At 37.5% G+C, this 16,290-nt stretch overlaps 1 protein-coding gene across 3 annotated transcripts in view; it reads left to right on the plus strand.

Moving 5' to 3' along the window:
* The window catches only part of LOC145330069 (glutamate receptor ionotropic, NMDA 2B-like), a 177,149-nt gene that overhangs the window by 16,394 nt on the left and 144,465 nt on the right, over nt 1-16,290 (plus strand). The window contains exons 4-8 of one of the 3 annotated variants that reach the window (XM_080174614.1): nt 84-134; nt 485-558; nt 2,022-2,091; nt 2,863-2,915; nt 5,465-5,517. In XM_080174614.1, coding sequence (XP_080030740.1) covers nt 84-134; nt 485-558; nt 2,022-2,091; nt 2,863-2,915; nt 5,465-5,517 — 301 coding nt within the window. Of the gene's footprint in view, nt 1-83; nt 135-484; nt 559-2,021; nt 2,092-2,862; nt 2,916-3,083; nt 3,137-4,284; nt 4,338-5,464; nt 5,518-16,290 lie in introns of all 3 variants that reach the window. The other 2 variants (XM_080174615.1, XM_080174616.1) reach the window with 2 other exon arrangements.

Raw genomic sequence — 16,290 nt, forward strand, 5'->3', positions numbered from 1 at the left:
TAGGTAAACGTTAATAACTGTCCCCGCAGGGATAGGAAATAAGCCCGACATGAACCATGATCCAAACTTATTATTATTTTCAGGGCTGCTGTAAGGCAAGCAGTAGATATTATCAAACAAAAGAAAAGACCTAGGTAACCTTTTACCTATTTTTTTTATAAGATATCTATTAATTCTTACAAGAATGTCCAAGCTTTTCATTTTAGTGGTCAAATTGACAGGTTTTAAATGTTGAGGGAGGGTAGGGTAGGTAATTTAATGTAATTTTTAAAAATATTTTTGGTTTTTGGCACCACGACAATTTGTTTTAAAAGGGGGAAGGGAGGGTAAATAATCATTTACCGTCACTGTTTCTTGTATCTTTGATATTATTGTTAGCTTTACTTTTATGAATTAACTCATTGTTGTTTCACCAAAGATGTTATAAAATGTTAATGCTTTAAGAATTTTAGAAAACACAATTACATTAATTCTAATATTGTAGGTTTTTAAAGAGTTACCATCTAACAGAGAAAAGTATTCATCTCTCGATGATGAGTGTTAATCCCAGTCCAACAGGTAGAACAAATTCACCATAAAGCGGCTTCCTCAAAAATCTTAACCTCTTCTAATTGTTAGTTGTATAGTTTTTTTGAAAACGTACAAACCAATTAACTCTTGAAAGAAAGCTATTTTATAATAGTTATTTATCGCGCGGCTGCCAAGCCTGGCTTATTTTGAATATAATCATTTTTTTCCAAGAAGAAATATATTAGATTCAGAAATTGTTTGTGTTTGAGTTTGACATCATAACATACACAAATCATATTAGAAGAAGCGAAGCTCCTATATAAACAAGGACTGACAGTCTGTCCGCCCATCCTACCCTCCATATAATAATAATGATTTAACATAGACAATACCTATATACTAAATGTCCCCCAATGATTATACTTAAAATTACCTCTTTGTAAACTACAATTATTAGTTGAAATGTTTAGACTTTTAAATTAATAAACCAACCAATCAAAATTCAAAAGTTCCAAAGTTGTTAAGCCAACGAATAGGATGTAATAAATTTGGGAACTATTGCAATAAACAGCCTAATGTGTACAACACTTCCTGTGTACATATACTTATATTACTATTCGCTAGCTATGGACAGACATGTTTACCCTTGTTTAAGTAAGAACTACAAAAGAGAGAATATATAAGAAATGTTTTTGTTGGTATGATATTTCATTTTCGAATTGTTGGAATGTTGAAATATTTATGCCTATAAAGACAATTTAAAATTTTCTTCTTTATCTATAATACAAAGTAGAACGATAAATTGATGTACATGCCTACTGATGGAACTCAATTACCCCTTCTGTGGACTACAATTTGTGGTTGAAACGTTTGGACACTTGAACCAACCAATCAAAATACTTTAGAAGTCCCACCCTGAAGACCCTAAAAATGGTACATTTGAATACAGAGAAGAATTCAGATACAAATCTAATATCGAAAATTTGTTTCAGTCTCCCAACTGTTTAAAACTATTATTCAAATGTCTTAAACATTATCTCTTGTTTGTAAATTGTTTTAAAACAGGGACAAATTAGTTAATAGCAAGAACGCTTTTGATTTTTGGGTTGGTGGAATATATTGGCCAAAATAAAGACGCATAACCATGATGTAATGTATTATGTAGGGTTGTTTGTTTGTAAGCAGGCGGCTGAGATATATACCGACAAAAAATGAAAGCAACTTTTTAAATGTATATGTATAACTAGCTGCTATGCCTCTAGAGGCCCCTGTGGTCACTTTAGGGAAGGGGATTGGTGTTGAACCTCCACTTTTAATTTTAGTTTTTGAAAGAACTAATTAAAAAATTTGAGGAGAGGGGGGGTTCTCTTTGGAAGGTGAAGGTACATGCCCCTAAAATAGTTATAAACCATTCATTGACCTAAAACATCTTTACTTTTAGATCTTTAGCTACAGACAGACGAGCATTCTGTTACTTTTATACATGGATAATATTTTAATTTCATTTTCAGTTATTCTTGAGATTCTATGTCAAACCTTCCTGAAGAACAATGTCACTTCAATCATCTACATGACAAATAGGTAAAAACCGCCTACGCAGCCGCGAGTATGCCGCGACGAACCCTTAAATTTAAACCTGTTTGGAATCTTTGAAAAAAATTGGTATTATTCTCTTAGAATTTTTTTCAATTTAAAAACTATAACTCTGGCCGCGGCGCTCGGCCTCCTAGCCTATAACCTAACTTAATTTTAAAAAATATTACGTTCTCTACCACATAGTTCTGTCGGGGGCGGGGGGGGGGGGGATATACCAAAATTTTAAAGAGGGTAATGCCAAAGGTCTTTAAAAGAGGTATTTGCCTAATTTGGGTCATGTTTAGACTTCCAGCTTATTTTAAAATTGCAAAAGGTTGTTTTCCATGATGCTTACAGGCGGCTGACGCGTGGCTGCGAGCGCTAAAAAAATACCTTGAACTTTCCCTTGAACCTGTAAGAGAACCTAAGTCTAGAAATGGCAGTGCCACTAAATGTATAAGTATAGAGGTAGAATCTAGACAATTACCTTCCCCAAGTGACATAATAGAGACCCAAATCGTCTGCTAGCAAATTGCTTTCAGTTTTTCTTTGTAGGGACTAGTTATAAGAATAAAACCAGTTTTGTTAGCCATGAGTGGCAGAAGGTCCGGGCTAACAAAACATGTATTAAATTTATGATTTTTATTTTAATATTCGTGGAAAATCATGCTATAATGATACATGAGAACCGATTCTAATCTAGCAGAAATTAAGCAGTTTCGTAGTCATACTAGAAATAGTTTTATCTATTTTACTAACTTGATAATTGTTGTATAGTGAGTTGTTTGGACGTACCACAGCTGCCAGTCAATACTTTCTACAATTAGCAGGTATAATTATGTCACTTTGTAGTAGCTGTTGTATGTTGTTGCAGTTGTTGTTGTGTGTTGTTTGGACGTACCACAACTGCCAGTCAGTACTTTCTACAATTAGCAGGTATAATTATGCCACTTTGTAGTAGCTGTTGTGTGTTGTTGCAGTTGTTGTTGTAGTTGTAGTGAGTTGTTTGGACGTACCACAGCTGCCAGTCAATACTTTCTACAGTTAGCAGGTATAATTATGCCACTTTGTAGTAGCTGTTGTGTGTTGTTGCAGTTGTTGTTGTAGTGAGTTGTTTAGACGTACCACAGCTGCCAGTCAATACTTTCTACAATTAGCAGGTATAATCATGTCACTTTGTAGTAGCTGTTGTGTGTTGTTGCAGTTGTTGTAGTGAGTTGTTTGGACGTACCACAGCTGCCAGTCAATATTTTCTACAATTAGCAGGTATAATCATGTCACTTTGTAGTAGCTGTTGTGTGTTGTTGCAGTTGTTGTTGTAGTGAGTTGTTTAGACGTACCACAGCTGCCAGTCAATACTTTCTACAATTAGCAGGTATAATCATGTCACTTTGTATTAGCTGTTGTGTGTTGTTGTAGTTGTTGTTGTAATGAGTTGTTTGGACATACCACAGCTGCCAGTCAATACTTTCTACAATTAGCAGGTATAATCATGTTACTTTGTAGTAGTTGTTGTTGTTGTAGTTGTTGTTGAAGTTGTTTGGACATACAACAGCTGCCAGTCAATACTTTCTACAATTAGCAGGTATGATTATGTCAACTTTGCAGTAGCTGTTGTGTGTTGTTGCAGTTGTTGTTGTAGTTGTTGTAATGAGTTGTTTGGACACACAACAGTTGCCAGTCAATACTTTCTTCAATTAGCAGGTATAATCATGTCACTTTGTAGTAGCTGTTGTGTGTTGTTGCAGTTGTTGTTGTAGTTGTTGTAGTGAGTTGTTTGGACGCACAACAGCTGCCAGTCAATACTTTCTACAATTAGCAGGTATAACCATGTCACTTTGTAGTAGCTGTTGTGTGTTGTTGAGGTTGTTGTTGTAGTTGCTGTAGTGAGTTGTTTGGACGTACAACAGCTGCCAGTCAATACTTTCTACAATTAGCAGGTATAATCATGTCACTTTGTATTAGCTGTTGTGTGTTGTTGTAGTTGTTGTTGTAATGAGTTGTTTGGACATACCACAGCTGCCAGTCAATACTTTCTACAATTAGCAGGTATAGTCATGTCACTTTGTAGTAGTTGTTGTTGAAGTTGTTTGGACATACAACAGCTGCCAGTCAATACTTTCTACAATTAGCTGGTATAATTATGTCACTTGTAGTAGCTGTTGTTTGTTGTTGCAGTTGTTGTTGTAATTGTTGTAGTGAGTTGTTTGGACGTACAACAGCTGCCAGTCAATACTTTCTACAATTAGCAGGTATAACATGTCACTTTGTAGTAGCTGTTGTGTGTTGTTGCAGTTGTTGTTGTAGTTGTTGTAGTTGTTGTAGTGAGTTGTTTGAACGTACCACAGCTGCCAGTCAATACTTTCTACAGTTAGCAGGTATAATTATGTCACTTTGTAGTAGCTGTTGTGTGTTGTTGCAGTTGTTGTTGTTGTAGTGAGTTGTTTGGACATACAACCGGTGCCAGTCAATACTTTCTACAATTAGCAGGTATAATTATGTCACTTTGTAGTAGCTGTTGTTTGTTGATGCAGTTGTTGTTGTTGTTGTAGTTGTTGTAGTGAGTTGTTTGGAAGTACCACAGCTGCCAGTCAATACTTTCTACAATTAGCAGGTATAATTATGTCACTTTGTAGTAGTTGTAGTTGTTGTTGTAGTGAGTTGTTTGGACATACAACAGGTGCCAGTCAATACTTTCTACAATTAGCAGGTATAATTATGTCACTTTGTAGTAGCTGTTGTGTGTTGTTGCAGTTGTTGTATAGTGAGTTATTTGGACGTACCACAGCTGCCAGTCAATATTTTCTCCAGATAGCTGGTATAATCAATTAATCTCATGTCAACTTTCAGCAGCAATGGATATAGGGTATACGTGAATATATTGAAAGGGAAATATTTGTTGTTTATTTTTCAAAAATGGACATTATTTATTGGTCAGTTCGTTTATCCAGTAGGAGGGGAAGGGTACGGGGTAAAGTGATGGATAGAAAGTATCGTTATCTTAGCCAGCAGCAAGTTTCCGTTTATCAGAGTACATAAAAATTTGATGCGACCTCCAAGTAGTAATATATGACACAATAAAAACTGTCCCGAATTTGTATTAATTTTGAGGAACACGACTCCAGTTACGTCATATTTTTCTTTCCCGAAAAAGGGAAGGGGGAAAGAAAAAAAAGGGAAGGGGGGAAGAAAAAAGAGATGGGAGAAAAGGGGGTTTTCCCCATCTCTTTTAAAGAGATTTTCTTCCCCCCTTCCCTTTTTCGGGAAAGAAAAATATGACGTCACTGGAGTCGTGTTCCTCAAAATTAATATAAATTCGGGACAGTTTTTATTGTGTCGTAATATATCGATTTTTTTAATTTTACTTGTTTATGTTAAGGATACCTTGGTATACCCGTGATTGCGTGGAACGCTGACAATTCCGGATTGCAGGTAAGAAAATCCAGGGGGGGACGGGGACAATGCGGGCTTTTTATTACCCAGCTTACAAACTATGGGGACTGTTATTGAATTTTGATTCGTTGGTTTATTAAGTTTTGTGTGCAAACATTTTAACCACTTCTTGTAGTAGAAGGGGTAATTTGGTGTATCATCGTTGGGGATGTACATCAACTTACCGGCCATTGTTTTATCCCTTTTAAATATTAATTATTGTTAAAAAGAAAGGTAATTAGTTAACTTAGTTGGTACTTTGAAAATATTTATGCCCTTAAATTTCCTAAATGATAAAATAATGAAACAACTTGTATAATATTGAATTAATTGGAAACGTTTCTTAATTTTGACATAATTTTATAAATATTTCTCCAATTAAGCATTTTATAGACAATAGACATGTCTTTTAATTAATTAATCATCAATTTCTTGTTAATTCCAAATATAAACGTTTTTCTGTACAGGTTTTATCAGAAATCATCGAATTTTGTAGAAAATCGTAAATGTTGTTATTATTTTTACGCTCTTAATTTCGTAAAATGTATATATTTCATAAATTATATATGGATAAATTGATGAAATTTTGCATTTTTACAGCAATTTTAAATATAATATAGCTTAATTTAAATGAAACTATTAGATTTGAAAATCTAAAATTAAATATCTGCTCTAAAAAGATGAAAAAAAAAATCATATAATTTTTTTCTTTAACCAAGTTTGTTTTCTTATCTATTTAAAAATAAAATATCGGAGTTTCTTAATCGCTTAATTTGTTATCCAACGGTTTGTTTAGATCCAAAAACAGATTGTTAGGAATCCTTTGTAAAATTTATCTTCAAAAATTTAAATTTAAGTTATTATCCTAATATATAAGTAGTATAGTTGGGCCGGATACTTTTTTGGCCGGATATCGGATACCAGATATCCGGTATCCAGATAGTTTCATTATCTGGTACCCGGCCGGATATCTGGCCAACGCTCGATATCCGGCAAATTACCGTATATCCGGCAAATTACCGGATATCCGGCATTAAAAATCAGTCGGATATCCGGTATCCAGATAGTTTCAATATTAGGTAACCGGCCGGATATAGAAAATGCCGGATATCCGGCCCAACCCTAATAAGTAGTAATGTTTTTGTTTGTCCTTTAGAATCTCTCTAACAACGTAACCGATTAAGGAAAGAATTCACGTATGTAATGTGAAGGTCTCAGTGTAATTTAGGTGTTGGCTGGTTTTAGGCTTTTTTTTCTGCCAACCCACACCCTCTTAAAATACCAAGCCTCTAGATACCAATAGAGCAGCGGCTATTACTTCATAAAATGTTATTGTCAATCAAAACGCCACTAGAGTCCTCTAGGGACACCTAAAGTGGAGGGGAGGAAGTGGGCCCCGCCCACCATTTTCAATTTTAAAAGGAAAAAGGAAACAAATTTTTTTAGGAGTTTCATATTTTTAAGGGTGATTTATCTCTGGAAGGTGGAGGTAGGCTCCCTAAAATAGTTCAAAACATTCTCTACGCCTAAAAATTTGCTATTGGATTGATGAATTTTAATAGTTATTTCTCGTATCGTATTATAAAGGGCTTTCCGCGGATATAGAATGTACAATTATAAGATTAATTTAATCTTATGATTGTACATTTCTATATTCGTAGTAAACTGGATATAATAAGATGCTAGACATAGTTTTTTCGTATGGATGAGAACCGGTTCCTATCCACCGGATTCGAGTGAATACGAGAAAATGTTTTATCCTTTTATTTAGTATCTACTATAACAAAGATTATTCATATTTGTGGGTCACTATGCTAGAATCAAGGACAAAAAAGGCCAACGTAATTAAAATTTGATAAAAAAAGTAAACGGTAGTATAATTCAAATAGCAGGTTTTAGAAAGCAGTATATTGGCGGTATGTTGTTTCAAAATTTTAGGTTTGGATTTGTGTTTTTATAATTTCACAAACAGATCTAAAGTATACATGTATTGTATTATTGATAGTTGTATACACCTCCCCCCCCCCTTTTCCAATGACCTTTTTCGTCTGCTAGCAAATTGTTTTCTACTAATTGGCTGAGTTAATATTCCCGACACCATTGTTTAATTGAAGACCGAATTGAGAGTTGGCACAAAGTCATTGGGGAAATACATTTATTTAATCCCTTCCCCCTCTAGTGTTTCAGAGTATCTTCGCTAGAAAAACAAAAAAAATCTGCAAAACATGCCTTCTTTCAATTTGTAAGAAATTTTAAAAGTGTTCTTTTAATGTAGCTAAAAACATTAACATCTGAAATGATATAACAATTATAGCATTCTTTTTTTGGAATCTATTTATATGGTAGGGCTCTATCCCTGCGGGGACTGACTTTGCGTTGATAACCAGAGATCTAAAGGGATAATACAATGGCCGGTAAATTAAAGTATTTCCCCAATGATGATACACAAAATTTCCCCTTCTGTAGATTATTATTATTGGTTTAATTGTTTAAACACTCAAATTAATGAATCAATTAATCCAAATTCAGAAGTCCCCAAAGTTGTTGCAGCAATGTATAAGAAAACATCATTTGAAACTTGCCATATATCATCAAATACTAAATAAAACAACCTAACTGTATTCATTGCATGAGTTGCTTCCATGTTAAAACGTCTTTTTAGCAACGTTTCGTCGTATAACATATAAAGTGGGTAAAACGTGATCGACATGTGCGTTGCACGAGAGCGAGGCAGGGAATTGACCTTAGCACGGGGCTAGGGAAGTGTACTCAGATATTTTAATCAATAATGACCTTTAGAAATATTCGGGTATAGTCCTTTCCATGACATCGCTCCATATGGGGCGATGATTTTAATTGATAGCCCCTTATAACAAGAGGCGATGTTATGACTCCTTGAAAGGAGCGATTTGATAGCCCCTTGCCCTAAGAGGCGATTAAATGATCCTTTATCGCTCCATAATCGCTCCTTCTAAAGAGGTAATGATATGTCCTCTTATCCCAAGGGGCTATTTAATAAAATATCGCCTCTTCATGGCCCCTTCACGATTTTATATATATATCTGAGTTCCTTGATGGCCCCTACATCGCTCCTTCATCTCTCCTTCTTGAAATTTATATTACATTGTACTTACTTTGATGGCCCCTACATCGCTCCTCCATCGCCCCTTCATCGCTCCTACATCGCTCCTTCATCTCTCCATCTTGAAATTTATACTACATTGTACTTTGATGGCCCCTACATCGCTCCTCCATCGCCCCTTCATCGCTCCTACATCGCTCCTTCATCTCTCCTTCTTGAAATTTTTATTACATGGTACTTTGATGGCCCCTACATCGCTCCTCCATCGCTCCTCCATCGCCCCTTCATCGCTCCTACATCGCTCCTTCATCTCTCCTTCTTGAAATTTACATTACATTGTACTTTGATGGCCCCTACATCGCTCCTCCATCGCCCCTTCATCGCTCCTCCATCGCCCCTACATCGCTCCTTCATCTCTCCTTCTTGAAATTTACATTACATTGTACTTTGATGGCCCCTACATCGCTCCTCCATCGCCCCTTCATCGCTCCTCCATCGCCCCTACATCGCTCCTCCATCGCCCCGTACATCGCTCCTTCATCGCCCCTTCATCGCTCCTACATCGCTCCTTCATCTCTCCTTCTTGAAATTTATATTACATTGTACTTTGATGGCCCCTACATCGCTCCTCCATCGCCCCTTCATCGCTCCTACATCGCCCCTACATCGCTCCTTCATCTCTCCTTCTTGAAATTTATATTACATTGTACTTTGATGACCCCTACATCGCTCCTCCATCGCCCCTACATCGCTCCTACATCGCCCCTACATCGCTCCTTCATCTCTCCTTCTTGAAATTTATATTACATTGTACTTTGATGGCCCCTACATCGCTCCTCCATCGCCCCTTCATCGCTCCTACATCGCCCCTACATCGCTCCTTCATCTCTCCTTCTTGAAATTTATATTACATTGTACTTTGATGGCCCCTACATCGCTCCTCCATCGCCCCTTCATCGCTCCTCCATCGCCCCTACATCGCTCCTTCATCTCTCCTTCTTGAAATTTATATTACATTGTACTTTGATGACCCCTACATCGCTCCTCCATCGCCCCTACATCGCTCCTACATCGCTCCTCCATCGCCCCTTCATCGCTCCTTCTCCAAATTTATATTACATTGTACTTTTATGGCCCCTACATCCCCTACATCGCTCCTCCATCACCCCTTCATTGCTCCTCCATCGCCCCTTCATCGCTCCTACATCGCCCCTTCATCGCTCCTACATCGCCCCTACATCGCTCCTTCATCTCTCCTTCTTATAATTTATATTACATTGTACTTACTTTGATGGCCCCTACATCGCTCCTCCATCGCCCCTACATCGCTCCTACATCGCCCCTACATCGCCCCTACATCGCTCCTCTATTTTAAATTGCAATGTTAGATTACTCATTTGAATAGATTACTTAATAAATATATTAAAAAAATATATTGAGTTTTTTATTTTGTTTTTTTTATGTTTTTTTTCAGATAAGGTAAAATGATGTTTTATTTGTAGAAGGGGCGTTGTAGGGGCCATATAAATATATTAAAAATATATTAAGTTTTTATTTTGTTTTCTTCTTAGTTACCATCTATGTATTGCAATGTATTGCAAATTTAAGGAAGGAGGGATGTAGGGGCGATGGAGGAGTGATGTAGGGGATATCAAGTTGCAATGTAATATAAATTTGGAGAAGGAGCAATGGAGTGGCGATGAAGGGGCGAAGTAGGGGCCATCAAAGTGCAATGTAATACTAATTTGGAGAAGGAGCGATGTAGGGGCCATCAAAGTACAAAGTAATATAAATTTGGAAAAGGATCGATGTAGGAGCCATCAAAGTAGAATGTAATATAAATTTGGAAAAGGAGCGATGTATGGGCCATCAAAGTAAGTACAATGTAATATAAATTTCAAGAAGGAAAGATGAAGGAGCAATGTAGGGGCGATGTAGGAGCGATATAGGGGCGATGGAGGAGCGATGTAGGGGCAATGGAGGAGCGATGTAGGGGCGATGGAGGAGCGATGTAGGGGCGATGGAGGAGCGATGTAGGGGCGATGGAGGAGCGATGTAGGGGCGATGGAGGAGCGATGTAGGGGCCATCAAAGTATGTACAATGTAATATAAATTTCAAGAAGGAGAGATGAAGGAGCGATGGAGGAGCGATGTAGGGGCCATCAAAGTACAATGTAATATAAATTTCAAGAAGGAGAGATGAAGGAGCGATGTAGGGGCGATGTAGGAGCGATATAGGGGCGATGGAGGAGCGATGTAGGGGCAATGGAGGAGCGATGTAGGGGCGATGGAGGAGCGATGTAGGGGCGATGGAGGAGCGATGTAGGGGCCATCAAAGTAAGTACAATGTAATATAAATTTCAAGAAGGAGAGATGAAGGAGCGATGTAGGGGCGATATAGGAGCGATATAGGGGCGATGTAGGGGCGTTGTAGGAGCGATGAAGGGGCGATGGAGGAGCGATGTAGGGGCCATCAAAGTACAATGTAATATAAATTTCAAGAAGGAGAGATGAAGGAGCGATGTAGGGGCGTTGTAGGAGCGATGAAGGGGCGATGGAGGAGCGATGTAGGGGCCATCAAAGTACAATGTAATATAAATTTCAAGAAAGAGAGATGAAGGAGCGATGTAGGGGCGATGTAGGAGCGATGGAGGAGCGATGTAGGGGCGATGGAGGAGCAATGAAGGGGCGATGGAGGAGCGATGTAGGGGCCATCAAAGTAAGTACAATGTAATATAAATTTCAAGAAGGAAAGATGAAGGAGCGATGTAGGGGCGATGTAGGAGCGATATAGGGGCAATGGAGGAGCGATGTAGGGGCCATCAAAGTAAGTACAATGTAATATAAATTTCAAGAAGGAGAGATGAAGGAGCGATGTAGGGGCGATGTAGGAGCGATATAGGAGCGATGTAGGGGCGATGGAGGAGCGATGTAAGGGGATGGAGGAGCGATGTAGGGGCCATGGAGGAGCGATGTAGGGGCGATGGAGGAGCGATGGAGGAGCGATGAAGGGGCGATGGAGGAGCGATGTAAGGGCCATCAAAGTAAGTACAATGTAATATAAATTTCAAGAAGGAGAGATGAAGGAGCGATGTAGGGGCCATGGAGGAGCGATGTAGGGGCGATGGAGGAGCGATGTAGGGGCCATCAAAGTACAATGTAATATAAATATCAAGAAGGAGAGATGAAGGAGCGATGTAAGGGGATGGAGGAGCGATGTAGGGGCCATGGAGGAGCGATGTAGGGGCGATGGAGGAGCGATGTAGGGGCGATGGAGGAGCGATGCAGGGGCGATGGAGGAGCGATGTAAGGGCCATCAAAGTAAGTACAATGTAATATAAATTTCAAGAAGGAGAGATGAAGGAGCGATGTAGGGGCCATGGAGGAGCGATGTAGGGGCGATGGAGGAGCGATGTAGGGGCCATCAAAGTACAATGTAATATAAATATCAAGAAGGAGAGATGAAGGAGCGATGTAGGGGCGATGTAGGAGCGATGAAGGGGCGATGGAGGAGCGATGTAGGGGCCATCAAAGTACAATGTAATATAAATTTCAAGAAGGAGAGATGAAGGAGCGATGTAGGGGCGATGTAGGAGCGATGAAGGGGCCATGGAGGAGCGATGTAGGGGCCATCAAAGTACAATGTAATATAAATTTCAAGAAGGAGAGATGAAGGAGCGATGTAGGGGCGATGGAGGAGCGATGAAGGGGCAATGGAGGAGCGATGTAGGGGCCATCAAAGTACAATGTAATATAAATTTCAAGAAGGAGAGATGAAGGAGCGATGTAGGGGCGATGTATGAGCGATGTAGGGGCGATGGAGGAGCGATGTAGGGGCCATCAAAGTACAATGTAATATAAAATTCAAGAATTAGAGATGAAGGAGCGATGTAGGGGCGATGTAGGGGCGATGTAGGGGCCATCAAAGTACAATTTAATATAAATTTCAAGAAGGAGAGATGAAGGAGCGATGTAGGGGCGATGAAGGAGCGATGAAGGGGCACTGGAGGTAAAGGACTATGGAGGGGCGATGGAGAGGCTATGAAGGAGCCATCATGGGGCTATAGTATAGCCTCTTATCATAAGAGGCGATATTAACGCCCCTTCAAAGGAGCTATTAAGAGGCCATGAAGGAGCTATAGCATAGCCTCTTATCATAAGAGGCGATATGAACGCTCCTTAAAAGGGGCTATCACATCGCTCCATATGATAAGAGGCTATGCTATAGCTCCTTGAAGGAGCTATAGAAAATCATCGCCCCATATGGAGCGATGTCATGGAAAGGACTATACCCAAATATTCTTTATAGTAAACCAAAACTTTTAATAATTGTGCCTTCAATTGTCCCCAAAGTTTTATAATAATGCTTTCTTATTTGTTGGCTGCGCAAATTTGGGATGACTGTCTAAAAACTGAGCATAGATGCAATTTCATTCTGTCAGAAGCTTAAGATCCTAGTAACCGCTGAACCGATTAGGCTCTACTCTATTACGCTATTTTGTAGGGGTAATAGGAAACTCAATGCCCAAAAAATTTTAAATTGTTCCACCAAAAAGATTTTTTTTTCATTTTCTAAAAGTTTTTTTTAACAAAAGGTTAAAGGCAAAGAATTTTTTTTAAACATTGAAAATAGAAAAAAATTATTACTATTATACAAACCATAAAAAATTTATTTAAAATTTTCCTAAAGAGGAAAGCCTCTATATTCTGGAGGGCGAAGCCGCTAGTGGTTAAAATTTACCTAGAATCGCCCTTAGCCTCCAGGGGCTTTGCCCCAAGAGGTAATTAGAAAAAAAAAATTAAGTACTACTGGTGCTGCCAGTAGTTTTACTAACTTCCCCATTAACCCAAAGAAATGGGGGGGTATTTTTTGTTTTTGGGGGGGTTGTGGGTATCCCACCCCCCCTCCAAGAAATAGCCTAAAAATACCCCAGAACCAGTAGGTATATTCCCTGAAGAGTAGAATCCAATCGGTTCAGTGGTTACCGAGATCTTAAGGGACGGACAAAAGGACAGACAGACGGACGGACATCAAGCTACTTTGTATTATAGATTAGATAATATAAGTCAGTGTTTGTCATTTGAGTCTATAAATAAACTTGAGGGCTTGTTGTAATGTTATACATGCCAGGAAGGTAGGGGACATTGGGCTATTTATTACACTAGTCCCCAAAATAATAACGTTTTTAATTCGTTGGATAAATAACTTCAGGGACTTTTTTGAATTTTGATTGGTTGGTTCATTTAGGTCAAGTGTCTAAACGTTTCAACCACTAATTTCAATTTACAGTTGTGTATCATAATTGGGAATGTACATCAAATTATTGGCCATTGTCTTATCCCTTTAGATCCCTATATTAATGGTGACAGTTCGGTAAGATTTACCGCGACATATGTACTACATTTATTTATTGTACTTTTATCAGGGTGGGTGGGGACCATGGGATGTTTATTACACTAATCTACAAAGTTTTTTGGAAACTTACTCTATTCGTTTGTTTAAAAACTTTGGGGACTTTTATTGAATTTTGATCGGTTGGTTCAGGCCATTGAGAAACTACTGTATAATAAAGTTTTTCATTTCCTCTGTCCAAAAAACTGTTAAAATATCATATTTTGTGATTTATTTACTATCTACATGCCACTAGAGGCCTCTAGGTGCACTTGGGGGAGAACTAAATCACCACTTTACATTTAAGATTGGGAGAAGGAGTATTTTTTAAAATTTAGGGGCGATTTTTCTTGTATGGGGTTAAGGTACCCACCCCCAATAGAGTTTTAAACCGTCCCCGGACATATAAAAGCTCCATTGTAAAGGAGAATCATGTCAGTCCAGCATTTTTAGCTAGGACTAAGCTATAGACAGATAATGCACTTAGACATCCTGTTACTCTTATAAGCATAATAGTTACTAAAGTATAAATAATCAAATAGAGTAAACATTATCATATAAAGTACTTTACACAAAAGTACATATTTTGCTTTTAAAAGTAACTGTTTTAACTTTAATTGAATTTTTTATTAATTTAACTCGAAATGAATATTTTCTAAATATTTCTACAAGTGTACATGTTCGTTTGTTCTACCGTTTGATTTTAAATTATGTGGTCTGGTTTTTTATTGCCATTATGGCAAAAATCGTGGATTACCCTGAAATCCTTATAATAAAGTAAGAGGTTGTATATCTGTCTATTTGTACCAAAGTATCTCGAACACCGCTGAACTGATATAGTTCTCCTTTACAGGGGAGCTTCTAATAGATCCTAGGAAGGTTTATAACTATTTTGGGGGAAATTAAGACCAGGGGTTGTCGACCTCCCAAAAAAGTTTTTTTTTATACTTTTTCTTTATAAATATAAAAAAAGAAATTGGGTTATCGAATTCAACTCCCACCTCATCAAGTGCCCCTAGAGGCTTCTAGGGGGGGGTGTAGCTGTTATTATATATATAAATTAACATACATATAAGTTTTAATTATAATCCACGTGTATTTAATTTAAGAATTTATATATAATTTCCTTAAGGCCACGTGAAAAAAAAAACTTATTTCCAAGAATTCATGATCTTTTTTCTCGCTTTGTATTAACCCTCCTTTTAACTAGTGCTAGACCTAAATAAACTTTACCTCATCCCTTCCCTCCTACTGGATAAATGGCCCGACCAATAAAAGCTAGGGGAAATTGCAACCTAAATTGACGACAATTTTTCTCCTGTCATGATATCCACATATAATCTACATCCATTGCTTCAAAAATTGTTCTTAAGCTATAGAGCAGCTATGCTGTTAAAACCACCAAAAAAGAGGTTTTTTTGTCTTTTAATATCTAGCTAACCTCTGAACCAATTCCTAATTTAGGGGAAGCTTTAAATCCCAGCCAGGGTTAAGGCTATTTCTTAAATCTTGGTATGGCTTTAAACTAATTCTAATTTCGCATGCATTGTCAATAACTTGTTAAATATGACAATTTTATCAAAAAGTTAATTTAAATAAAATAAACTATTTTTTTTTTAAATCTGATCTAAATAATACAAAAACAATATAAATTTGAGTGGGCGCGACTTAGGACAATTAAACTTAATGGAGATTGCAAAACAAATATATATTTAACACATTTTAGAATAATTTACAGCTAAATAAATAAAAACAATGTTAAGATATTAAATTCTGTTTACCGGGTCCCTGACATAATAGCATTTTTAGCCATTACTAACAATAATTCAAAGTTATTTCTTGCATCGTATTAGAAACAGCTTTCCGCGGATATAAAATGTACAATTATAAAATTAAAACCAGTTTCTTATTGGAGAAAACTGGATATAATACGATGCTAGACATATTGTTTTCGTATGGATGAGAACCGTTTCTAATCCACCGGATATTATTTCGAATGAATACGAGAAACACAATTAATTTCGTAATAATATCAGAAAATTGTACATCCTACATCCTAAGGTAGAAAGTTTTTTTTATCTGCAGCGTAAGATCTCAATAACTACTGAACTGGGTCCTCTATTCTTGATGAAATAGGTTTTGTGATGGTTTTAGACTATTTAGTTTTCCGATTCTAGTCTTTCCCTAAATTCTAGTGATGTAGCTGCCATCTATAATACAAAGTAGAACGATGTCTGTCTGTCCGTCTGAAGCTTAAGATCTCAGTAACCACTGAACCGATTGGGCTCTACTCTTCATG

The sequence above is a fragment of the Acartia tonsa genome, chromosome 10 (genome assembly GCF_053477335.1).
Source record: "Acartia tonsa isolate MP-2025a chromosome 10, ASM5347733v1, whole genome shotgun sequence".
NCBI classification, from domain to species: domain Eukaryota; kingdom Metazoa; phylum Arthropoda; class Copepoda; order Calanoida; family Acartiidae; genus Acartia; species Acartia tonsa.